This window comes from Vanacampus margaritifer, chromosome 1 (assembly GCF_051991255.1).
Source record: "Vanacampus margaritifer isolate UIUO_Vmar chromosome 1, RoL_Vmar_1.0, whole genome shotgun sequence".
Classification (NCBI taxonomy): domain Eukaryota; kingdom Metazoa; phylum Chordata; class Actinopteri; order Syngnathiformes; family Syngnathidae; genus Vanacampus; species Vanacampus margaritifer.
In genome coordinates this window covers 19,559,331-19,586,210 of record NC_135432.1, presented here as the reverse complement: position 1 = coordinate 19,586,210, position 26,880 = coordinate 19,559,331, and the positions used below count along the sequence as shown (strand labels likewise).

At 39.7% G+C, this 26,880-nt stretch overlaps 1 protein-coding gene across 1 annotated transcript in view; it reads left to right on the top strand.

Annotated features, from left to right (window-relative positions):
• The first annotated feature begins 1,215 nt into the window (after positions 1–1,215).
• The window catches only part of LOC144060901 (nociceptin receptor-like), a 51,755-nt gene continuing 26,090 nt past the window's right edge, over positions 1,216–26,880 (top strand). The window contains exons 1-2 of the mRNA XM_077580830.1: positions 1,216–1,411; positions 11,785–12,025. Coding sequence (XP_077436956.1) covers positions 11,817–12,025 — 209 coding nt within the window. The 5' untranslated portion in view covers positions 1,216–1,411; positions 11,785–11,816. The remainder of the gene's footprint in view (positions 1,412–11,784; positions 12,026–26,880) is intronic.

Here is a 26,880-nt window from a genome sequence, read left to right as displayed (position 1 = left end):
TTTACTGATACATACTGACCCTGTGATTGGGGTTTATCTACAAAAACTACCAAAGTTGCCTTGTATATTATATTATATTATATTATATTATATTATATTATTAAATGTAATTACAGTATAGGCCTACTGAAGTTCTTTAATGACAACTGACTTTCTCTTGCTGGTTGTGGCAGTCAGTCAGTGTGTTAGTCTTATTAAAACATTACACTTTTATTATTATTATTATTATGGGCACAGTGGCCGACTACAAAAACAAAATATTTAATGTTTAAAGCTGATCAACTTAATCCTATTTATTTTTTTCAAATATTCGCTCATTTTGAATCCAATGCCTGCAACATGTTCCATAAATGCTGGGAAAGATCAGCGTCCAACTTTATTGGAACTGCTGGGTACGTATTAATCTGAGCAGTACTACAGTTTGTTCACTTTAAAAGCAAAATTCACTTCCCTCAAACGGAATCAAAAGCAATAATTTTACTGAAATAGCCTTTTCACTTCCAATTGTGTGCTCATTTACTGGTAGGATTAACTACTTTATACACAGCTGAGATTTTTTTGGAAGGAAATATAGAAAGAGAGAAAAAAGCAAGGAAGGACAGCAAATAAAATGAAGATAAAAAGGGGGGGGGGGCAATAAGGTAGGCCAAACTGAATAAAAGAAACAGGAAATTAGACAGACATCTATGATGGAAAGCACAGGGCATGGGTAAAGCGGTTGAGCGATTACGGCTGTATCATGATACTGCTGAACTGCTGTTCGAGGTTCTGGGTTTGAATCCCCGCTTGGGAAGCAAGCAAGAAAGTATAGGACAAAATGAAAGAAAAGAACAAGAAAAGCAAGAAAGAAATCATGAAAGCAAAAAGGGTGAAAACAATCTGCAGTCTTGATTGAGATCAAATTAAAATGTAAGGTTTGTACAAAATCATTGCTCAAATTTGATATAAACTAATACAATTAGCTTCTTTTTTTTAAATTAACAAAACGTATAGCCTATATGCTCCAAGTTTTTTTTTTTTGGACATTAATGATTTTCCTGTGGCCTATTTGCGAGCATGGAGATGAAGATGTTGAGCTTCGATTCATCTGTCAGTGGTGGGGGGAGGAGTGCATCTTATACACCCCTCCTCCCTGGGTCTGCCAAAACCTCCTACCCCCACCCGTTTTGCCACCCGGCTGATGCGGAATGCTCCGCGCGGAGAGGTAAAGCCGTCCGTCGCTCCCTCCCTCCTCCCTCCCTCTTCTTCATCCGCACCGGACCGACTGCTTGTGGACCAACACTTCTTCTTCTACATCTTCTTCTTTTCCCCGGTGCAGTCGGCTGCGGAGTGAAACGAGCAAGGCAGCAGGACGCTGCAGTCAGGCGACAACTACTTGCAGCGTATCTGCGTTTAGTCCGCAAAGAAAAAGGTAGGACCACGACCGGGAACGGGGGACCTAGACTAGACTGAGCTTCACTAGATCCAGACCTAGCCCGCTGCAGCAGAACATGAAGATGCGCTGATCATTGCGGGGAGGTTTTCAAGACATCTGCAGTCGCCGTGCAGATGATGCGTTCAGTGTGCAAAAATGCGGCTGCAGTTTGTACCGCGGTGCGTGTTTAGGTGACAGGGAGAGGGCTGCAGTGCGTTACATTCCATTCCATTGTATACCTACTTATACGCACCTGTGTGTCGGTCGGTCTGGCTGAGGTGACTTCTTCCACTATCGTGCGTGATGTGATGCATTGTGGGACGTCTCGCTGTGATTTTTTTTTTGGGACTCGAGTTGTTAATGCTGACATAGTTTGCCGCCTCATCTGCATGGCAACAAAACCAAAGACGAGTCTGGCGTGATGGGTTCACGTGCACACAAAATAACTGGCACGCTTTTAACAGCAAAGTTGTTCGTGTTTGTTTTCTGCAGGTTAAGCAAGAAGTTGATGTGACAACATTGAGGCTGAATGTGTTGATACATTTGATTAGGTTTCACAGCTTTATACACAATATGGCGGAAAGGATAGTTTGCCTTCAAACTTGTTGCTTTAGTAATGCGCTTTTGACCACCACCACCAACAACAACAACAAAAAAGCTATATATGCCGAAAGTATTAAGTGGGGCCTTTTACATTTACATACTTTTACAAACAGGCAATAGCTAAACTAAAAATACAGTATTGTGCATGCCAGGCCGGTAGATGGCAATGTCACTGTGTAAGGAAACCATACACACATGCGCACCAGATTGAATGTAAACGCAAACATGTCAAGTAGAAACTTCAGACACAAAATCTGGATTAACCGCCTCATTTTTGTTCACTCTCTTCACCCGCTTCTGTGCTAGTATTAGTAACAGTTTATTGTGCTATAAAGCAAGCTACTCCGAAGTAGCAGTGGAAGCAGAAGCTGCGAGTGGGTGTGTGCGTGTGTGTTTTTTTTTTAATCATCAGTGTCATCGCACCCGGGTAGAAATGACTACTTATGTAACCAAAGTTATTTAGAGTCATGAAGACTAAACAACTCTACATCTTCTTCCGTTTTCACTGACGTATGCTTACTTAATCACACAAGCGTACTTATGAACAATAAGAAATCGCCTTTGCATTTTCATGAGACTGGATGGGGTCTTTGTAATGTAATGTTAATGCAACAAGTGTTTTCCTATTAGTTGTCACGTAAAAGGAAGCCGTACATGGACACACACTTTCGACTGTGGGATGAATGATTATTCATCAAAGCTCAGACACACACACACACACACGCAGGCTCGGAGATTGAACCTGGAAAACAAAACACACTCAGACAGATTTATTGACGCACTGAGCATGTGCTGTATTTATCAGGCAGATGCAGCCAGTCTTTCATGGGCGCACCTTCATTTAGGGAAGGTCAACCGCTTTGATGACTTAGTTTTTGAGGCTGCCGGCTGAAAATTGTCATTTTTTTGAATTGTGTGTGATAGGAAATAAATAAATAAATACAAATCTTCATCTCCATGAAATGTGAAGAAAAAAAGTGTAATCGCATAGTGACACCATTTTACAGGAAGTACAATGTGAGTTCCTGTGGTGAAAATGAATCAATTAATGTAAAGGATTCTTAATAACTTGATTGTACTGCAAAAGAACAGTTAAAATAATTGTCCTTGACACCCTTCGTCACGGTTAGTGATTGGTATTGTTAAGATCTTATCGATACTACTTATCGATCCGGTGCCTTAACGGTATTCTTCTTATCTGTACTTTTTTTAAAAAAGAAAAACACAACTTAATTTTGTTTAAATAACTGCAAAAACAATAATGTAAAATAAGTGAAAAAAGATTTACAGAAAAATAGATGTTTTGACCAAATTATGACATTTTGCCACTTTTGTCAAGTGTTTCTTAAAGTGACTTCAAGTGTGTTGATTTCAGCAAATACAGCCTCCTAATGGGCTGTGCACACGGGAGGCGGCGGCGCTCGCTCTCAATTCATTTTCTATGGAAGCAGGGCGACAAGGCAAAAATCGCCTTCCCCCAACCCCCTCGGCGACACGAGACATTCGTGCATGTGAAAAATCGCGCGCGTGCACGGCTCGCGACGCAATACTAGAAAGTTGAAACATTTTCAACTTTTGGCGCTGTCACAGAGGCTTCAACCAATCAGCGAAGGTTTCATTGATGAGCCAATGAACGCGGGACATGTTACACAGTGGGCTATCCAGCAAAATGGATTAGGTCATTTTAGCAGCGTTTATCATTTTGTAAAAAAAAACTATCATTTTGTACGATACTTCACGCAATCATTTCCGTGACGTCAACAAAAAGGCATGGGAGCATGAGAGCTTGTTGGTACAGGGTTATTTTGTCCGGTAAGTTTTCTTTACAATTTTTGTAACAGTTAATAATAATAATAATAATACAAATAATAATAGGAAATGGAACGTGGGAAAAGTGAAAATGTTTCGATTCCCTCCAATTTTAATAGACAATTAAATCTGTGATAACACCAGAGTGACGAATGTTTCTGCCGCCGTCGCATCCCGTTTGTCAAGTTTGGCATGGGAGGCGCCGAGGTACGTAATTCGCTGTGTGTCGAGCTCATAATGCTGCAAATTTAACAAATGACTATTTTCAGTTTACAACTAATAAAATGTGTTGAAACATTGCTGTGCATAATCATTTGGAACACATTTGCGGTCCCTTCTCAAGGTTTCATATTTTTCCCCTTCAATTTTTTTATTTAGTTTTTTAGTTTTTCCTTGCCCTCTTGTGGCTCGATCAGGGGATGTCGTAATACTACATAATGTAATGCCCTTTGAGACTTTTTTTGTGATTAAGGGCTATATAAATAAACTTAGTGCATATGAACAAAAATGACATTTTTATTTTCTGGAAGAAAATACGGTTATCATTCAGACGTTTGTATAAAAACATTCAAATTATTGAAAATTATGCTGAGTGCCATTTGCATTGACAATTTATAATTTTCTTTAAAAAAAACTGAGAAAACCATCATTTGCATCAACATTTAAAATGCAGTGTACGTGTTTACTTATTATTGTTGTGCGTCATTGTGTTGTACAGCAAGTTAAGTCAGCATTGTGCTTAGTGAAGCTCCTGTTCGTTTCGCTGTGACAAGCTCAAAAGGAGCTTGCCAGTAGCTGACGTTCACTCAATAAAGGAGCCTGTACCTGAAGCAAATGAGAAGAGAAGTTTCTCTTCTTGCCTTGAGTGAGTCACAAATGCCACAGAATTGTAAAACATTCAAGTAGGACGGAGAGTTCCTTCTTCAAATTGTTGATCATCTCTCATATTATGTAAACCTGAGGTGTTGCGCTTGCTCTATCCTGGCAGGGGTCGACGGCTCCCCTCTTTGGTGGAGATTTTCATGCATGCCAGATCCAGCACACCAGCATCTATCGAAACTCAGACACAATCTGCTTCTTCCTCTGGTTGTTGTATCGGTGGAGGCTGGTGTCTGTGGTTCTCACTCCGCTTCGTCTGTCCTTCCTTCCTTTCTCTAGTTTTTCCTTTGGTCTCTTGAGGTCTCCCTGATTTGTTGGAATTTAGATGTCTCTGAGGTTGGTGAAAGATTCTGGTTGGTAACCCGGTGGGTGGTGTCTGGTCGGTGCTGGATTTCACTTTCCTTTCTTTGGTCCTTCCTCGGGTCTCCTGACGGCCTCACGGCTCTGGCTGGGTTCTGAAGTGTTCGGTTTAGGTGAACGGTATGGGATTTTTTAAATAGGTTTAAGGTGAACTAATAAATACACACTCGCACACACGCACATGCACATACACTCACCCACATACAAAAAAAAAAAAAAAAGAGAGAGCAATGATGATGACATGTCAAATCGGTAAAATTACCGAATGAACAATACTGAGCTCTCCAGAAAAAAAGAAGAAAAATAAATGTATATATTATGTAAAGATGATTCTGTATCAAGTGAATATTTTAATGATTTAGTACGGTACGGAAGGAATGGCCCTTGTGTGAGTGCGCCCTAAAACGTTATTAACTAATGGGCAATGTTTCCAGTTGTAAATAACATTTTAAATGTCAAACAAGTGTAAAATGTTGATGGCAAGGACAACCATCCACCCTCGCATTCACACCTCGGGCCAACTCTTCAATGACCATAACATGTACGTTTTTCAAAAGCAGTAGGAAAGCATGCAAATGCAAACTCCACTCCGGAGGTCCAGAGCCAAGATTTGAACCTGGAATCTCTCAACGCAGAGGCAGATGTGCTAACCACAACGTTTGATTGAATTCCAAATTGTAAAAACGTTTTTACTGTTTGAATTTTGTGACAACACCGTATAAGAGTTAAGTAAACACGAGAAAGACAAGCAAAGCACTCGGGCTGCTATTACTCGACGGTGTGGCCACAGTAACGCAAACACTGCGAGGAGTTGGAAGACGATCGTGGCTGCTTGAACTGCTTCCGCACTGCTACACAACTTGATTTACTGTCCTTGCCAGCCAGCCAGCATTTGGATGAAAAGGAATGCCCACTGAATGTTGAAACATTTCCAAACCAGCTTTGCTTTCAACTAACAGGAAGGCAGAGGGTTCTTGATTCCCTCCCCTGATTAGGTCACTTTTATTCTCCTGACACCTGATATCATTTAAATATACAGGAAAGCCAGACATGTTTCTGTAGCGCTTGTCCTCAGAAGGTTTCATGGATGAGCCATCCCAGCTGACTTTGGGATACAGTACATCACAAAAGTGAGTACACTACTCACATTTTCGTAACTACACTCAATAAAAATATAAACGTAAAACGTAAAAAAAGATCTCAAACTTTTGCAGCATACACAATATCACCATTTCTCTCAGATATTGTTCACTAATCCATCCCACCTCCATAGACTGCCCACAAAAAAAGGCCAGCCTGGAAGGTGCAGTTGCGGGCAGTCTAAGGCACACCTGTGCACTAACCATGGTGTCTAATCAGCATCTTGATATGGCACACCTGTGAGGTGGGATGGATTATCTCGGCAAAGAAGAAGTGCTCACTATCACGGATTTAGACTGGTTTGTGAACAATATTTGAGAAAAATTGTGATATTGGGTATGTGGAAAAAGTTTTAGATATTTGAGTTCATCCCATATAAAATATGAGCAAAAACAAAAGTGTTGCGTTTCTATTTTTGTTGAGTGTATTTTACCATCATATGTATTTTCACAGGACAACACAGGGAAAATAATGACACTTTGCTACAATGTTACCTGACTTTGTGATTGCACATATTGTATAACTGTAAAAATTCGGTCTCCTCAAAATAAGTCAACACACAGCAATGATTGTCAACAGTGCAAATCACAAGTGAAAATGATCCAAATCAGGCCCAATTAGCTATTTTCTCTTCCCCCTGTGTTATGTGACTCGTTATTGTTAGTTGTCAGGTGTGAAGGGAGAGCAGTGTTACATTTTGTGTTATCACTCTTACTCTCTCTTATACTGCTCACTTGAAGTTCAATAGGACACCTCGTGGCAAGAAAATTATAATCTTGCTCTACATGAGAAAGGCTATGATAGTGCCAACACCCTCAAACTGAGCTGCAACATGGTGGGCAAGAACATACATTTGACATACAGCTGAATCAACAAAAACATGTGAGCGCTGTCAACATGGTAGCATAAAGCATCAAATTGGCGTCTGTGGCTGTGTTGTGCCAGAAGGAAGAAATGGACATGAACATATTTGCTGAGGACAAGCAAATTAGAGACATGGATTACAGTTACTACTGTCTGTGGGCTGATGAGAGCAAGATAAACGTATTTGGTTCAGACGGAGTCAAGCGTGTGTGGCAGCAACCACTACAAAGAAAAGTGTGCCTTGCCTAGAGTCAATTAAGGTAGTGGGAGTGTAATTGTCTGTGGCTGGCACTAGGGAGTCACAATTCTTGAAGGGAACCTTGAATGCCAACATTTAGTGTATAGAAGCAGCAGAAAGTGGACCGAAGGGTCGCATTCTAACAAGATTACGACACCAAATACACCTCCAATATGGCCACTGTCTTGCTGAGGGTAAAGGTCAAGCTTGGCCAAGCATGTCATTTATTGAGCGTCTTTGGGGCATCTTCAAATGGAGGGTGGAGTAGCATAACCGTCACCGCCATGATTTGTCAACATTGAGGAGGAGTGGAAGAGGATTCTACTGGCAATTTATACGACGCTGGTGGACTTCATACTCAGGCAGCCATTGACACTTTGGGCACACATTTTTTCTTCAGGGTCTACTCACTTTTGTTGCCAGTGGCTTTGATATTAAAGCCTGCATGTTTCGTTGTTTTGATTGGACACTAAATTGATGTCGTTATAAAAGTTGTAAAATATGTCATTTTTCCCCCAGTGTTGTCATTTGTAAAAAATTCATGTAGATTAATCAGCATTCAAAACCACACAATCGACAGAACTCTATAGAATCAATTAGTCTATTATTTTGCCTATACATAAAATGTTTTTATTAGGAGTGGGAATCTTTGAATGTCTCACGATTCAATTTGACTCAGATTTTTGGGTCTGCGATTCAATTCAGAATCGATTTTCGATGAACTCTTTGACTGCCAAAAACGTTAAATAAAGTTTAGTAAAATCCTACGGAGGACTGCCAAAGACGTTCACTATGTTTTTTTTTGGAAACGGGTGGAGGAAAGCCTTGGCCAGCTGTGCTGAAAGTTTTTGGCCCCTAGATGGCAGCGATGACTCTCTTTGGACAAGATTGGGTAGGCGTCAGTAGAAGACGTGAGGCGGAGCTAGAGTGTTGAGGGGAGAATGGCTGGGGAAGCGAAAATGGCGACCGGTTGCAAGCAGCTCACGCTTGAGCATTTTTTTCAAAGACGAAAAGCATCGACCAATGCTAAAGAGCACATTGATGACGACGACGATGATGATGGTGACTCCGAGGGTGACGCCGAAGTTGGAAGCGTTGACGCGGCGGCTATGATCAAGTCGTAAAGCCTCACCGGCTAGCGATGCTAACGCCGGAAAACGCGGAGCACAACCGAGCACTTCTGCTCAGGCGGACGTTCAATCGGACGACGAAGAGTGCCCCGAGTCCAATGCATATTCATCGGAGGAGTGGGTACAGTCTGATCACGGAGAAGACACTGGTTCTGGACTACGATGCCACCATGAATGGAGTGGATACGATGGATCAGAACATCTCTTACCACCCGGTATAGGAACTGAAGGACATGAGGAAGCCAGACGTAACAACACCGTAACGTCACCGTATCATGATCCTGAGAGTAGACTTGATGACAACATGGCCAAACACATACTGCAGTATATACTTGCTATTCCCCGGAAAAAAAAGCCAGCAAGAAAGTGTAGCGTCTGCAATCGCAGTGAAACTAATCTGTTGTGCAAATCCTGCTGCGTCCCCTTGCACGCAGGGGAGTGTTACAAAAAGAAAAACTCTATTTGAAACATCCACACAATTGTAAATAGTACCACGGTTGCACACATTTGTAAATAGTTTGCCAAATTGTTTTGTCAAATTGTTACACCGTTGAATGTAAATAAACGTATCTTGCTATCAAAAAAACACTTTTTCATTGTTGGTGGTAGTGTTTTACAGAAGTAAAGCACTGTTTAAGTGTTTGTGGCATCATTCATGGAAAAAAAAAGGTGTCAAATTCATTTGAGTGCATGAAATAATATCGTTTCACAAAAAGCTTGATTTCTCCGTATTTTGTTTCAAAACAGCATTTGGGTCAAAGTAACCATTTTCTAGTGTTGATTACTGAAAAACGGAATAAGGTAGAAACAAACTTTTTTTTCTGATGAAAGATGAGAGTCCAATCTTTCATTTGGTAGTATGTGTGTTTCCATAGTCCAAACACAAAATTTTCGGTGGACCTTGAAAGATCAGTCAAAATGCTTAATTCGGCTGGCACCCACGGCATCCCTTTTCTAAAAACGTCTGGCGTCAAAGAGTTAAGAACGATTTTTGATTCAAAATGATTTGACTGACAATGATTTTTGCTTCAATCTATAGATGTGCAAGGAATTTAAATGATCTACTCCAGTCTGACTCACTAATGCTCATTAGCGCGCTACTTGCAGCACTTTTAGCACTCAAAAGAACGGCTCCAGGCTGAAAAAAACTAATTTTTATTAATAACTTGATTGTGACTTTTTCCTTCTACTCTCTGTGGCTTCAACTTAACAGTGTATTAGCCCTTACTATCGCTAAAAAAACTATTCTTGTTAACTGGAAAAATAAACAAACTCTGAATATCGACCAATGGTCTAACCTCCTCATAAATCACATTTTAATGGAAAAAATATCTGCCTCAAATAAAAACCAAATATCAAAATTTATAGAAACATGGTCTACGTATATAGAATTTTTTAACCTAATTCTGGTTACTTAATTCTGTCTGTTAGCGAGAGCCACTACATCGTGATAACTTACATTGATGTTTCTGCATTTGGCAATTTATTATTACATTATATTATTAGTATGGGATTTTTTTTTAATGGGCTTTAGGTGAACTGATGAATACACACACGCTCGCACGCACGCACGCACACACACACACGCACATACACGCACATACACATACTCACCCACATACAAAAAAAAAGTGTATATATATATATATATATATATATATATATATATATATATATATATATATATATATATATATATATATATATATATATGTGTGTATATGTATATATATGTATATATATTTAAAAAAAAGAAAAAAAAACTTTTTTTTTAAATTTTTTTTTTTTTTTAAAGGAGAGCAATGATGATGTCAAATCGAATGAACAATACTGAGCTCTCCTTAAAAAAACAAAAAACAAACAAAAATAAAAAATAAAATAAAATAAAAAAAAGTGTATTAGACCGCGTGGAACTACAGTGCCTCCCAGTGGTCAAACCGAGTACAACATGAACAGCGCTCCAAATAAAGGCACACACAGACAAAGGCAAGACAGTATAAAATAATTTAAATAAAATAGATTTTGGGACACTTAAAATCGATTCTAAATCATACTAAATGAGAATCGATTTTTTGGCACACCCCATGAAACAGTAAGCAGTTGTTAACCTGCTTTTACTACTATTTCATAGGCAGTTGCACAAAGATGACAACTTTGTCCAAATGGAACACTGGAAAATTCTAGTGAGGCCAGCACTTGGCAATACTACACACATGCTTGCTATTCTTTTGACTTCCCCTCAACAGCTTCCATGTATTAATTTAAAATATGACATCTTGTCTTACGCAAGATCTGTAATGAGCACCTGTCATCATAAAAGGAAAACATTGCGTTGCACCTTTTTTTCCGCCCTGCAGTGTCTTGATGTGGATTGCGTATGGTGGGATGTAAGAAGAGTGTCTGTGTTGGGGGCGGGGGGGTTAACGCATATACTGTCGACTACATGTATTGAGGCTGGCAGTAACTGCGGGGATGCTGCAGCCGCAGAGTTACTGTTTTGATGAATATTCATCACGGAAAGAGGCAGAGCACAGGAGTCGGTTTTGTGGCAGCAGTTTGAGGTGTTGTTGCAGCAGCTGATGCAGGAAAGCATCAGTAACTACTGTACTGTCGCTAAAAATTGGGGAAGGTTTGTGGAAAGCCCTTCTCTCTTATGTTTTTTTTTTTACTTTTCCCATCTTCCAACTGTGTATTGGCTGCATGTCCCAATAATTGTCTTCATTGTGACAAGGTTACTATAGTAAATAAATAAAAAAATTACATTAAAAAAACGTTTACGTTCAAAAATAAAATTAAACTTTCAATTGTAAATAGTAAAAATGTCCTTCGTTTTTGTCTTTGACAATTAATTTCATGCATATGCTTTCAGGGTTTATTTTACTGTAAATTTATTTATTTCCATTTTCAATATAAAAGAAGGAAGGGTGATCAGTCATTTCGGAATTGTGTTTTACTTTAGTACACAATACTTATTGTGACCTATAAAAAAATTGCACACAACAAATACTCTTTTTGAAAAAACCTAAAACTACCAATAATGCTAATGAAAACTAAAGGGGGAAAAAACATTTTCGAAAAATTAAATCCTATTAAAACCCAACAAATTTGTTAGACAAAAATATGTCATCAAAGTGAGAGGAGTCGTATGTGGTGAAAGAATGGCTAACTGTTGCCACTGTAAATGTATAGTCACGCTAACAATTACATTTTCAAATCTATATGATATATACATTAAGTTTACGTCATCGTAACTGAGTGTTCTTATATAAGTAAATGAAAAACGATTTGGTAATATGTTTTGTTTAGACCAGCAGAGAAAGACTTAAGTCTTTTTGTGTTCTTCTCAGGTCATCTTCTTGCCCTGTGACCTGACCCGGACATGGACTTCCCCGACGAGCTCCTGCTGGCCGAGCTGAGTCACCTGCAGCTCTACAACGACTCGCTTTTCCACAACAACTTCAGCAGCGCCTACAATGACACAGACGCCCTTCTGCCGACGGGAGTCAAGGTCACCATTGTGGTGGTCTACATGATCGTTTGCGTCATTGGCTTGGTGGGGAACTTTCTGGTCATGTACGTCATTATAAGGTAAGAATAACTCTTTGTTGAACAGACTATTGTGAGTAGATCTTAGCACCCAAAAAGTCTACTCACCATTTGTGTTAGCGTCAGCGAATTACAATTGAATTGATCGCATTTTGCGCTTTTATTAAATTTTTTTTTAAAAAAAACATGTCATCCGTCCATCCATTAACTGTACCGCTTATCCTCACTAAGGTCGTATAGCTCAACAAATGAAAAATAAAATTGTATCAAAATGTTAAAAATGATTTAATGCCATTAAAATTGGCTTTAATGGCATTATACATTATAGGGGTTTGAATTGCGTAGTACCTGGCGATTCATAGGTCACGATTCGATTCCATACCGATTAATCCCGATATAAATCTATAAATTGCTTATTGCGATTTTTTTTCTTTTTTACTCAAATTTAGAAAATACTAATCATTAAACTTGTACATGTACACTGTAAGATTTGTATGAACATTTATTTATTTATCTGAAACTTCAGGTTTATAACTGAGCTACTGTATTTAACAAACAAAAGGTTGCAGTCTGTTTCATGTTTGAACAGCCCTGAAATAAAATATTAAGCCTTAATGTTCCATTAATAGAACATTCTTCCATGCTTAAAGTGTGAACCCTAACCCTAACTAAGTAAGACGTTTTGTTGAATATTTCCATCAAAAATCTATTTGGCCGCATTTAGAATCGATTCGAGAATTGTGCACTGTAAGATCGCGATTTATTGCCGAATCGATTTTTTTAACACCCCTAATACATTACAAAGATTTATTCACTTATCGGAATGTGCGGCGCGTTGAAATAATAACCCACAGGAAGGTTTTGCTTTGTAGTCTAACATAATTTAATTTAATCTGCAGGACCTCGCACCATACCGTGGCCAATGGCAGAACCAGGATTTTTTTTCCCCATTTTAAATCCATCCTCGTTGTGTTGTACTAGCCTCGTGCTAGCTAGCACTAAGCTAGTTCCGGCGTACAACTTTGCAAACTCCCTTTTCTTTGTTGCTAGGATGGCGCACTGACTATCTGGGCTTTATTGACTTACTACTTAACAGTTACATTGAATGCGTATTAGTCGGGCGTCGGCGGGAACGTAGCACATATGTAGCATTCACGCATGTAGATACACATACGGAGACGGTATAAGGCCCTCTGAAAAGTCCTGTTTGATAACAATATGCTATGCTGACTCGAATCGGAAATTCTCATTCCGCGTTTGTTTTTCGCAACTCTATCCAAGTCACCACCAAATCGTGCGCAGCCCGACTTGGCAGTGTTCCAAGTTGCATAACAGAGAAACATCTGCTGTGCCGTGATGGTAGAAATCAAACACATTCTGAAATTGTAAGATCACTGTTGCTATAGTGACGGTGAGTGATGAGTGGCCTGTTTATACAATACATTGGTGTCATGCAATCCAAACCTACCTACGAGCTATTTGATTACGTTTCCTGTCACAGACATGCTGCAGATGGCTGCTGGAGCTTCACCCTAATATCAAATTGTTGATAACACTCCACGAGGAATTGCTCTGTGTTTGCGCTCTACGGGGCATTTTCATGATGAACAGGGCGGATCTTGGGCCTTGCAGTCAGGCGAGTGCCTAGTTGATTTCAATTAAGCCACAGTGTGAAGAGAAAGGAGAGCAAGAAAAGAGCAGAGACATTTTCGCTCATGGGGGAAGCACTTCAACACCAACGCTTAAACCTCTAACACCAAACATGTCATATTAAATACAAGACATTTTGAGCCCTCTATTTCTCAAGTATAATCTTTTTTTCTTATTAAAACCCTGACGTATATGATCTGACACATGCATTGCATGGATAATCCATTAGAGGGCAGTATCACGCGGCTGACGGCTTTTCCTTGCAAATTGGCCCCAATTGAGAAAGGAGAGACACCTAGACTTATTAATAGTGGGAGATGTTCTTTCTGATTTTGTTTATTATTATAGTTTTGACAGTTATAAATGTATGAATTTAAAGCATTGTGACCGGATGTATCAAATATGACACAAATCAAGTCATATAAGAAAGTCGATTAAAAAAAAAAAAGGTTTAGTTTTTTCAAAAGGACCAATACTCTATTTATAAAGAATCCAAATTTTCTCTCATATATTTCATGGTTTAGACTTACTCAGGGTTATTAAATTACACTTGTCATTTAGAGTGTGGCTCTCTTCCAGGTGTGCTGTACCAGGTTTTAAATCCAACGTAATGCAGGATTAGCACTCATGATTAGTTAAATCAAACAAATCGGACCTTCGATGCAGTTGCTGACATTCAAATGATTAATTTCCTTCTTTTCATTATTTTGCCTTCCAGTAACACTTCCAATTCCATCACTTCAAACTTCATTTTGCGCTTGTTGTACTGTTTCAAATGTTCCATGGTGAGAACGTTTATTGCAACCATACTTTTACACCTGTGAAATCTGTTAGAGTGAATAAACATGCAATTTAGCGCTCGCTATTTGGTATTGTAGTAAATGAAGCCCAATGTGAGGTGACAGAGGAAAAGAGTGATGAAACAGTCTGGTCATGTGTTTAAAAATAGCACTTTCAAACGGACTGTTTTTATTTTGTTGTAAAGTCTGTGTACTGCTAAAACCACTTGTCTTTATTTTTATTTCAGGCTCTCTTGTTAGAGTACATAATTACAGATGTTCAAAGGCCAAACCTGAGCTCAAACTTTTTTCCTTTTTTTTTTAACCTCAAATCCCCAAATTAAACACAGCTTGCTCTTACTTACTCATGACCTTCGAACGTCTCTTGTTTTAGAAGCATGAGTTGTAGGAGATTGCGACCAAAGACACTCGGAGGCGTGTCACAATGACTCGGCCGTGATAGAGGGAAGGCGGCAATGGTGGGAGGCAGGAAAAAGTGAAAGGATGATTCACTTTCATAGAAGGACTCAGAGTGGGGATGGAATGCCAACAGAGATGATGTCATACCTTGATGAATCCAACAAAAACACTTTTTGTATGGGACGCAATCACACGCCATAATGAGGAATTACTGAAGGCTTCTTTTGTGTCATGTTCTCTTTCGGTTGCTCCACAGTTTCATCCTTCCTTGTCCACCAAAGTCACATCTCGTATTCATCAAGGTGACTTTGTTGCCAGATTGAGTTAGGTTATGCATGACAACATTCAATACATTGCTGTTGTCAATCACATAGAATTGGATTGATCAGATGTTCTCATCAACAACCTGATGTCGCTGCTATATCTTGGATGAGAGCAATGCAATGGAGGCAGAAATATTTCGATACAGTGAACCCCCACTATTATCGCTGTTTTGTGGAAAACACTACTTCACTTTTATATTTTTATGCAGGATCGTGAGTGATCGACGGTAACAATGAATACACAGAGATTGATATACTGTGCTAGAACAAATGTGCCTTTTATTCCCCGCAAACAGCAATCAACACACTTCAACGCTAAGCAGCATAATATGATCATCATCAGCGCTTACCTTGACACTAGACCGGAGAGCCGACGGTCCGGGTAGAACGAGCTGCAAAACGGCTGGGCGATCGTACGTATCCCACAGCTGACTCTACCCACACCGTGTGCCGCTCCGTCTTTTATTCATTAACAAAAAGGAGTGAGCGTGAGAAACCGGGCTGGCCAAGCCCTCTCCCAGGCACCCTCGAAAACATGTTTCCGAAGCAGGGAGGAGTGTAGTATAAACAAGGCATTTACTCCCAGGCACCTTCGAAAACATGTTTCCGAAGCAGGGAGGACTATAGTATAAACAAGGAAGAGTTCCCAGGTTGATTCCGCCCTTTATTCCCAAATTGTTGGGCACCTGGACTCGTACAACAGTTCAGGACAACAACATATCCTTATATAAGAGGTTACATGAGGACATATCAAACCATGGTTATTTTCCCTTCAATCGCATTCAGTGCCATTGACGGACATAGACGTCAAAAATCCATTTGAACTGGGTTAGGGTTAGGGTTAGGGTTAGTGAATAGCTGAATAGTTTCTGAATGGTGACCACTTTCGGCTTTTGTTCATCCTACCTGGCCTTTTCACATGAAGAAATTCGTAGCTGGCCAGTCTTTTCGAGGGTCTTTGCTATAAATGTGACCACAACTGTATGAGAATTTCCAAAATGTCCTGAAGGTGGCTGAAGCCAGCTGCCCAAAACAAAAACTGGCAATTTAAAGATAAATTCCGTTGAATAATATACACTGAATACTTACATCAAATCGGTAAGAAAATTCATCAATTGACCCATGTTACGTTTTTTAAATAGTATACAATGACATTGACATTATCGGTGAAATGTGGCTTAATGATGATCTCGTCTTTTCAAGTAGAAAAAAAAGAATATTATTGGGCCAAGCCAAAAGTCAGATATTTTCATATTTATAGTGCATTCGATGCCCCCTACTGTACAATTAATAAAGGATTTATGAAGGTGCCAATTTGGTCCTGTTACAGATTGTTTCTATTCTATTATTTCATTATACATCTGATTTCCAATTGGAACAATTCCTTTTTAACAATACCAGGTTTGTGAAGTTTATAACCTTTAAAAATTATTGTTTATTTAAATGACATGCTAAATGGTACTTTATTTAAATAATGCTTTTCCACCTTACAAGACGTTTTACATTTAACTACTCATTCACCTACTGATGAGACACACCTGGGTGTTCAGTATCTTGCTCAACGATACTTCAGTGTGATTACAATGGCATGGGATCAAACCGGGCTTCTTTTTTCAGGACGTTGAAATAAACCGAAGAATAATGCAGGTAGGGGGGAAAAAAAGACATCAAATCCTCATGTTTTGAAGCTCACAACAACAACAATAAGGGCTTAGAACAGGGATTCATACAAGCATATGTTTTCTCTTGCAGCCTTCACAAAAGAAGGTGCACCTCAGAGAGGAACATAATCATAGTGAAGTGAGCAGCGAGCTGGCCTAAGGCCGAAGCTCAAGATGAAGCCTCACTCTGGGCAGCCTTCAAGGACTCTTGCCTGTTTCCATAACAACCCATACGTGTACGGTAGTATCCACTTGTAATGGGTCAAAATGTGCCGAGGCTTCGGAGCGTTTGTCAAGAAATCCAGGATGGAATTTCTGAAGCGCGGATCAAAACGGGATTCATTTTCAGGAAATGGCATTATTGATGACGTACGCAGTCTCAAGTGGTGGTTCACGTGTTGTAGCGATTAATGACCAGGCAAGGAAAATTCGAGGAAATATCGTGTTAGTTATCCTGTTGGAACTTGGCCAATTTCTCATGACAAATAGATTTATTTATTGAGTCTATAAAAAAAGTGCACCCCAAAAAGCTACAAGTTATCACACATATACCTATATGCTATGCTATGCTATGCTATGAAACATGTTACTCATGCTAACACATTTCATAATAATTCCATGTTTTGTTGTTCCCCAATCGTTTTTGGAGTTATGACCTTATTTTTTATTAAAGAGTTTTTTTCTTCTTCTTCGTCTTCTCAGGTGACAAAAAGATTTGATTTAGAAGTACAGTGACAAAGCATAAAAAGGAAAAAAAAAGTGCAGTGACACCTCACAGAACTTGACGTTGGCAAAATTGTTTATTTGGAATGTAGTAATAAGTCAAAATTCAATTAAAAAAAGCTGGGTTTCCAAGTGCGCTAAACAGGTGAAAAACAATGAAAAACATTTCAGATTAATCTTTGCTTGAGTAGACTCAGTCAACAACGCTTCATTGTAACACCAAAAAAGACATTTTAATTCAAGCATATCTGTATTAGTTGTTGCATTCTGTTTGCCGGAGATCATGAATTTGTATCCAGTTTGCAGGCCGTCGTTGAAATGTTAAGAGGAAAGGAAGCAGAAATTGAATGGTGCGGAGAAGCCTTTCTTCTTGTTTTTCTTCCATGCCTTATTATCTGATTTTACTCTTTCATCCTTGCGTCCTCCTCATCTTCTAGTTGCCCAGAGCGTCGGCTAATGATTGCTGTAGATTCGCAGCACAAAGCAGGGTTCAGTTGCATTAGGAAACTTATCAGTCATGCGCAGCTCATTTGCATGCTTCATAATGATCATGAAAAAAAGCCTGGTTCAGAAAACAAGGTGCGACAAATTAGATTCCGTCTTGTCAATTGGTTCTTACTGCACTGAACCAGTGGCCTTTATAAGTGAGGCATGGAAGCCTTTTTTTCTCTATAACATTGTTCCCTCTCAGGCAGATGTTTACATTATCTGTGTATGTGAATGGAAAGACAGTTACAATATGCAAACAAAAAACTATGATGAAAGGGCCTGCATCAATGTCACCCCTGACAGCACTTGGAGACTGCTCTAACCCTGATCGTGCAACCGTGTGTGACAACCGAACCTCCCACTTACCGTCGGCTGCGGCACGGTCGGGAGAAGGGGGTGAGGGTGGTGGTGTGGGGGGCGGGTTCAGGTGCTTTTGAAAAATATCTTAAAGACGATAATACGATTAAATCCACTAAAATTGCGGTACACCACTTGTGCCACGTACTTAGACCTGCTTTTAGCTGGTCTAAATTCTGGTCTACTTTCACCAAATTGCGCACCAAAGTGCGCTGGGGCCTTGTAATAAAATAACATCCACAACATGATCTGCCAAATTCCCAAACAAAACTCCAGCTCATTGGGAAAGGAATGGCTAGGTCAGTGTTTCCCAACCTTTATTGAGACAAGACACACATTGGAAAAAAATCTCACAGGAAACCACAAGAAAAAACACAAAAAGTGAATATACAGTTTAATTATGTACCTTTTGTAATCTAGTGGAATAGCATTTGATTGTTTTGCTTGTTATACATTGTTAGCATAAATACATTCACCCAAATATTTTTTTTAAATGAGAAAACAATTATTTTTTTGTCAAAACAATTGATATTGGAAAATTTCCCACAGTACACCTGATCATCTCTTACAGAACACTAATGTGCCACGGCACACTGGTTGATAATCACTGGGCTAAATATGATGACGTCATCAGGTTTGATCCTGAACATCTGGTGACAAAACCACAGGAAGCATATAAAAATCAAGACTGATGAGCAACATTATTTTCTTTCCATTGTGTTAAAGAAATTATTATATCTCACTGTTACATTTGCTGGTGTATTGTAGCTTGCCATATCATTCAAGTTACCAACAAAGGACAATTTAGCTCCATTTTGTTGATGAGTTTCCAAATCCATCCATGTCAGAGAGACAACTACAGGTATGAGACCAAATAAATTTAAAATGCCAATTCAATAAAGTGTTATAATAATAACATTTAATTCTTACAAAATTTTCAGTAATTGCAAATGTAAAGTGCCAAATTCCAAATCTCTCTCTCATTGCTTTTAGTAACTCTTAGCAAGAAACCTTTGGGAAAAAAAAGGATGTTTTTTGTGTATAGCGGTACCGTTTATTTTCACTGGCAGGAGATGTTGGACTAGGTTGGGCACTCTCACAATCACACATAGGATGACATGAACAATATGTGCAGCCAAGCCTTCTCTGGGATTTTGTGAGCTATTTCCCCTCATGAGAGGCTCAGGTGGAGAAAAGAAGCCAGAACATTTTTCATGTAAGTTTGTCTGGAAGGTGCATTCTGCAGCGTCTTTACAAATTAGATCTGGAGACTTCCCCAAGCACCATATTCAGCTAAAGATGCTTGTTCAACCGTTTTAATGAATGAGTTTGGGTGACAAAGTGTCTGCATATGTCTATGGATATGCATATTTCTGTTTTTTCCCAGATCACCAAGGATTTGAAAAGCAAGTCTGAGTGTCGGTAGAATGACATCTAGAAATGAGATGACAAAACAGAATGTATTCATTCATTGTCTACCGCTTATTCTCTTTAGGGTTATGGGTGAACTGGAGCCTGTACCAGCTGACTTTGGGATCAATTCCAGATCAGTCAGAATTGTCTTTAACAAAATTTTTACCTGATGTAAGTATCTAGAAACAAGCATAAGATGTAAGAAGAGGTTTGTGAGGGAATTTTGACATTCAAATGCAAAATTACAAAAAATATATATAATTTCACTAGTTTTTTCCCTTGGTGTAGCACAAGTACTAAAATTCAAAACAGTCAGAATGAATGTTCACTCGAGTGATATATTGACCTGGTTGTCAGCTACACTTTTGTTTGACGTTCGACTTTGTTTGCCCGGAACATCGTCAGGTTGGGCCTCGTAACATTCCGTGTTTTATACCCGTGTCACTGCTGGCCAAGGGCAACTTCACTCCTGTCAGTTGGTTTTGGATAATTTGCGAACTGTGTTTACGCCCTGGCTCCAATCCTGATTCCTAGGTCCTCCAGCTTCAAATCTTGTTCTTGCTGAAATTCAGAGATCAATCTCCTGCTTAGCTTTGCCTGCCTTTATTGAAATTGTGTTGAAATCAGATGCCACAATTTGTCAAGATTATTCAAAATTTTTGTTTGCATCATCCAATGGCTGTATCAGACTTATGTGACCGCTCAGTAAATTTCATCAAGGAAGGTCAAATGAATTGTGTCACACTTTACGTGTCGACTGCACTCAGACATACCTGCAGGGGCACAGCCATAAATCTGCCACTTTGATGGTAAGACCTGTGTCTTGCTGTTAGAGGAGGCAAAACCGCAACTGCATCGTCAAGAGTTATTGGGTGGATGGATGGATGGATAGATAGATAGATAGATAGATAGATAGATAGATAGATAGATAGATAGATAGATAGATAGATAGATAGATAGATAGATAGATAGATAGATAGATAGATAGATAGATAGATAGATAGATAGATAGATAGATAGATAGATAGATAGATAGATAGATGGATGGATGGATAGAGACAGACAGACAGACTTCAGCTCACCTATTGAGGACATACACGACGGCCGGATGTATGCTTCAAAATTTGTGGAAAAAGTTTTGAGGAAGATGCTTTCTCTTCCAGTATGACTGTGCCACAGTGCACAAAGCACAGCTCATAAAGGTATGCTTGGTTGAGTTTGTTGTAGTAGAACAAGCCCAATGAATCCATTTTGGATGGGGTAATGGAAATGGAGCAGATGGGGAAATATTCGCACAGGCTAACTGTAACATCTTGTCGCAAACATTCCCAGAAGAATCCAAGCTGTAAGAGCTGTAAAAGAGACAGAATAACTTCACGCTTCATGTCCAAAGATTTTTGACTATATACTAGGTTGCTCACAGACAGGTACTAATACCCAATACTAGGGTACAATATATAATAATGGATATTCTGTGTTCTGGGTCATATAACTAACAGTACAAATCTATAATTGCCATCATGTCATTGGCAGAATGTGGAAAAACTGTGGATAAGGTCAGCAGAATAAGAACCATGTTGGGGGTGAGCTTAGAGACATTTTTATATTACCATTAGAGGATGAGGAGAGGTAAGGTGAGATGTTGGTTAATGGCCACTATCCTGTAACACATAGGTCACATGTTCAATAGCATCATCCCCTTTCTCCCTTGATGATCCAACACCTCCCCAAGCCCTTCCCCCTACTCCCATGGATGCTCCCCATGGAGCTGCTCCAGTTCTTGGACAATTTAACGACGACATGGGCTGCTGGCGGGTGACAAGACTCTCGGCTCTCGTCTCCGAGGGGGGGAAAAGCTATTACGATTGCAGTTTGTGCGACATATTAGCCCGAAGACAGTGTCGAGTGACAAGTGTCGTCAGGCCGCTATCACTCTCACTGCTCTCTTCCATTTGGTGGCGCTTTGATCATTGCTAAAAAGTTTGTCAAATGATGAGATGTCATGTTATCAACTGCACACAAGGAATTATGGAAGTTATCAATTATTTATACACTGCAGTGCGAAGGACAGTTGCTGTATGGGAACGAGGAGCGTAGTCAGTGTGACATACTGTAAAGTAACAGCAAAACTATTACGGTCATTCTTGTTTTAAGTTAAATTTTTTCTTACAATGACAAGTTCATGAGTCACACAGAAAAAAAACAGCTTCCATTCTTTTCTCAGTTCATTGGAGCTCATCTACAAGCATGTCAGCTGGGAGCGTAAATTAAATTGCACCGGAGGTATTTGTGTCTATGGAGCATTAAATTCAACTGTCAAAGCAGTCAATGAAACCCAGCTTCAACGCCTTTGTCTTGGATACGTCACAAGGGAATTCGGCCTTGTGCACACTGGAGAGGACACAAAACGGCTAGCTTAGCTTCTAGGACAAGCGGCTGAATTAACATTTAGCCCAAGAGGATAGGCGTTTGAGTAAACAGATGGATGGATGGGTTGAAGATCACCCTTGGTTCTGCCGTTCGATAGTTTACAGCAATGGAATCCTGGTGATTTAAGTTAGTAATTATCTTCAACTAAAGGTTGATGCCGTGTTGTCTTTCGACATGCTTTCAAAAAACAGCGATCGCAAATTTGAGCTATGAGTCCAGCCCCCAACCACTATATATAGGACAACAAATGACAATTCATATGAAAACAACAACGATGTGGCGTATCACTCAATATTAACTGATGGGTAAATGGAAAGCCCAGTCAATGACGTGACGTCACATTCCGGGTGCGCTGTTTGGGCAAATACAAGATTAAACACTGCCGGGGGTGCATTTTAAGTGAATAACATTTAATAAATGGTGGCATAATCCTTATTTGCAATAACTATCCACCTTTCTTGACACAAGGATTAACCTCTACCGGAGGCCAAAGATCTACATATGATCCGAAACACACAAGCTTATTTCTGTTCAAACAAAGCACTTTGGTTACATTTTCTGTCATCTAAAAATAATTGGAGAAAATTGAAGATAAAAAACTTGAAGCAAGACAACCAATTCTTGTTAACTGGAAAAATAAACAAACTCTGAATATCGACTAATGGTCTAACCTCCTCATAAATCACATTTTAATGGAAAAAATATCTGCCTCAAATAAAAACCAAATATCAAAATTTATAGAAACATGGTCTACGTATATAGAATTTGTTAACCTAATTCTGGTTACTTAATTCTGTCTGTTAGCGAGAGCCACCACATCGTGATAACTTACATTGATGTTTCTGCATTTGGCAATTTATTATTATATTATATTATTAGTATGGGATTTTTTTTAATAGGCTTTAGGTGAACTGATGAATACACACATGCTCGCACGCACGCACACACACACGCACATACACATACTCACCCACATACAAAAGTATATATATATATATATATATATATATGTCTAAAAAAAATTATTATTATTTTTTTTTTAATAAAAAAAAAAAAAGGAGAGCAATGATGATGTCAAATCGAATGAACAATACTGAGCTTTCCTGAAAAAATAAAAATAAAAAATGAAGCAAGACAACCGATCTCCAACTCATCTTTGCCAAGTTTCCACAATTCTATATTATGCATGTTCATTGATGCAACTGGTAAGCAATGTGCTTTTTCTTTTCACGAAAAGCTTGTGTACGTGCGAGTGTGCGTGTGTGCGCACGCCACTAATGATTCACACTAATACACTGAATGCAGCCGTGAGAGGTGCCAGCCATCTCATCAGAGATTAGAGGCTCAGTGTCATGTTCAAGGACACTTAGGGATGGCAACTGCACCTTATCCCCTTTTTTTGGTTGCAATTTTTATTTATCTGCCTGTTGAGAAAACACAGGGGGAAAATAATCTTTTCATCATTTTTTCTTGTGCGAGACGAGCTCTCAGGTTACCCAGCAACAACATTTCTAACAAGTTTAATAGATCAGACATTACCTTGGGAAAAGAAGATCGCTAAATTGTGGGACGGCATTTGAATTAAACAAATCCATCAAGTTTAAAAAGGATTGGATTTCAGTTCACAATATGATCGTTCCAATCAGCTTCCTTTGAAGAGATGCGGGCTATTGGGTGTGGGTGACATTTGAGCCTCGTTTCCACCGACGGTATCTACCCTACTCTACTCTACTCTGCTCTGCTTTACTCTACTTGGCTCTATACCAAAAAGCAGTGCGTCTCCACTGCCACGGCCACCACCCGGGAGCCCCTCCTCACCTTGCCAGTGATGTCATGCTAGAGCGACTGCAGCTAGCGTGCACTGCACACACGGGCAAAAACAATAGAGATCGCAAACAATGGTTTGTGCCTGTTTATTTCAGCCTGAAGACATCGAATGAATATTGCAGCAACCAGAAGACTGCATTCAAAAATGTTTAAAAAATTTGCACCTCCTCAAAAGTCCAAGCATTAATCTGTTTTTTCTGGGGTGGTGGTTTGCGCAGCTGCACATTGATGTCGACATGTCTCCAACCAATCATTGGCCTCCAAAATAATTACGTCACGTTTTGGAACTGGGCTACTTTTTTTAGAACCGCAAAGGAGCAGGTACCAGAAAAAGCGAGTAGAGTAGAGCCGGGTAGATTTGTTGGTGGAGACGGGGCTTTTGCAGAGTAGAGTAGAGTAGAGTAGATACCGGCGGTGGAAACGAGGCTTTGGTCAATACGAGAACTGCAACCAATAGCGACACCCAAGGAAGATATTGAATCCAAATTTAACAACGCTCAAGCATTTTTGCAAACATTGACGACCATTTAGCCTTGTCTGTTAGACAGTAATTTAAATTTTGTCCTTTTACGCTCATGAGTCGTTGAGTCACAGGGATAGCAACCTAAGCAGAAAACAAACCTCACCAGGAAGGCGTCCATTAAGCATCCTAAACAGTTGCCCTAGCAACCTCATCTCTCGATTAGGAGGAGCAGCAGCTCTACTCTAAGCCCCTCCCAGATGACTGAGCTTCATGATACCCATCAGCTGCCTCCAGAGTCCCTTGGGTCAAAAAGCCTGAATAGGATTCCTTCTCTAGCTTGAAGACATTCCTCACCCTTGGTGTCCACCAGTGGGTTCAGGGATTACCGAAACAACTGGCGTCACCCATTTTACGGTCAAAGTTCCGACTGGCGGCCTCAACAATTGAAGCCTGCTCATGTACATCGTTTCTATCGAGATGTGGCAGTAGTTCTGCCAGAGATGGAAGATGAAACTCAAGTGGACTCTCTCAGGTGTTTCCAGCCTCCCAGACCGGCATCGCTCCCTACCATTGGAGCCAACAAAAACCCACCGTGTGATCGGTTGATCAGCTCTGCCCCTCTCTTTACCTGAGTAAAAGGAACCATCCTTACCTCCAGTGGTGGTTGCGTTAATGAATTTTGAGCGTCATTCGTGAACTGTCGGTACACCCTTCTGTCATCATCAATCCATCAATATTTCCAGCCGAACCGCATCATAGTCGTCAACCCGTCATTCGTCATTTCTTGGCGAAATGGGCATCTGTCAATGATTTCTTCATTTCCTCTTGAGTTTGATTGACTGTTGTAGAGCATGCAGCAGAAAAACTAAAAGTGGTTTTATCAAGTTCATCCTTACTCCTATAAAATTCACATTATTCAACTCGACAATTAACAGTGGTTAGTTGGTGATGTTGGGATTTGGTAAACGCTGTGTGTTTCTGTGTGTGTAAGCATTCACAGAGAGGGGAAGAACGCTTTGTTAGACCTGGCTACATGACATCAGTACATTACGATAATCCCTTCATCTGTGCAGGGATCAAGGTAGGCCCTTTGAATGGCTTACTGAGACTCTTGACGGAAAGAGTGGATGTGGTCACAACAAGGAGGGTTGTGATAACTGCGCAGGCAGCGAGTGCTCACGGAATTGGCTTTGTGGTTGTCATCAAGGGGACATGGTATGAAAGGGCTCAAGGTGTAGAGCTAAACAGTCTTTATGAGCTTTGTCGTCAAAGTGTAAACAGGGTATAGAGGTAATCAGAAATAAGAGAGACAGAAAATGATTTCTTGTAAGGGGTTGACGAGAAGCTTTCTGATCACATTTTGTCATACATGCCTTCTTTCAGGCAAAATAGCACTTCGACTTCATTCAAACTACACTTGACCACAGTAGAAACAAGTATTTAGTCTCAGGTCCTGTTGTTTAAGACCTCTTTTGGTTCATATTCACCAGGCTTTGAGATTAACACAGAAAATATCCAGTGGCATTTGGGGAACTGGACACAAACCTGGACTCGGAAAGAAATTGCAGAGGGGGGGCATTACATTTAATTTTTTTGCATTTTTTTTGGGGGGGGGGGCACTTCTTCAACCTAAATCTAATGTTCTTCAGGCTGAATAGTGGCTTTGTGACACCTGCAAAAGTGCTCAGAAATATTTTCTGTAATTTAAAAGCGGCAGTTTTTTTTGCCAAATATCTCTATTGTTTGGCCTTCGGCTCAGCAAGAGACTTCACAGCGTTCAGTGTTTTTTGGTGCCTTGTGTATTTTGTGTTATTTTATTGATACTCTTTTTACATACTGTACTTACTCACTCATGTCTTGTTATTAATTTGTGGGTCTGGTACCCGCATTATTATACAATTTGTCTATGCATGTGTTGTGTGGCTTGAGTGATTAAATTATTGATGTGAACTAACACACTCTACTAATGCCATATAGTAAAACCTTACTTAAACACAAAGTGGATATGGTATTTGACAGAAAGGTCTGATCATTGTGAATGAGAGTTTAGTTAACATTCTATATTTACATTGCTGCCAAATGTATTGGTTGGCTTCAGATCCAGCACACAGATTGTTAAAATTGAATGATAGATTTTTGTTTCTAGAGTTCTACCAGAAGTGACACAAATTAGCAGATGAATAAATTGGCCTCCTCCTTTTAAGATGAGTTTGCGTAGTGGAGTATGGAGACATAAAGTGGACAGCTGACAGAAAGAACAGGGCTGACGAGAACAGGTGAAAAACGAAAACCTAACGAGTTGACTAGACATAAACAAGGAACACAGAAAAACATGACAGAACAACAAAATCAAATCTAAGCA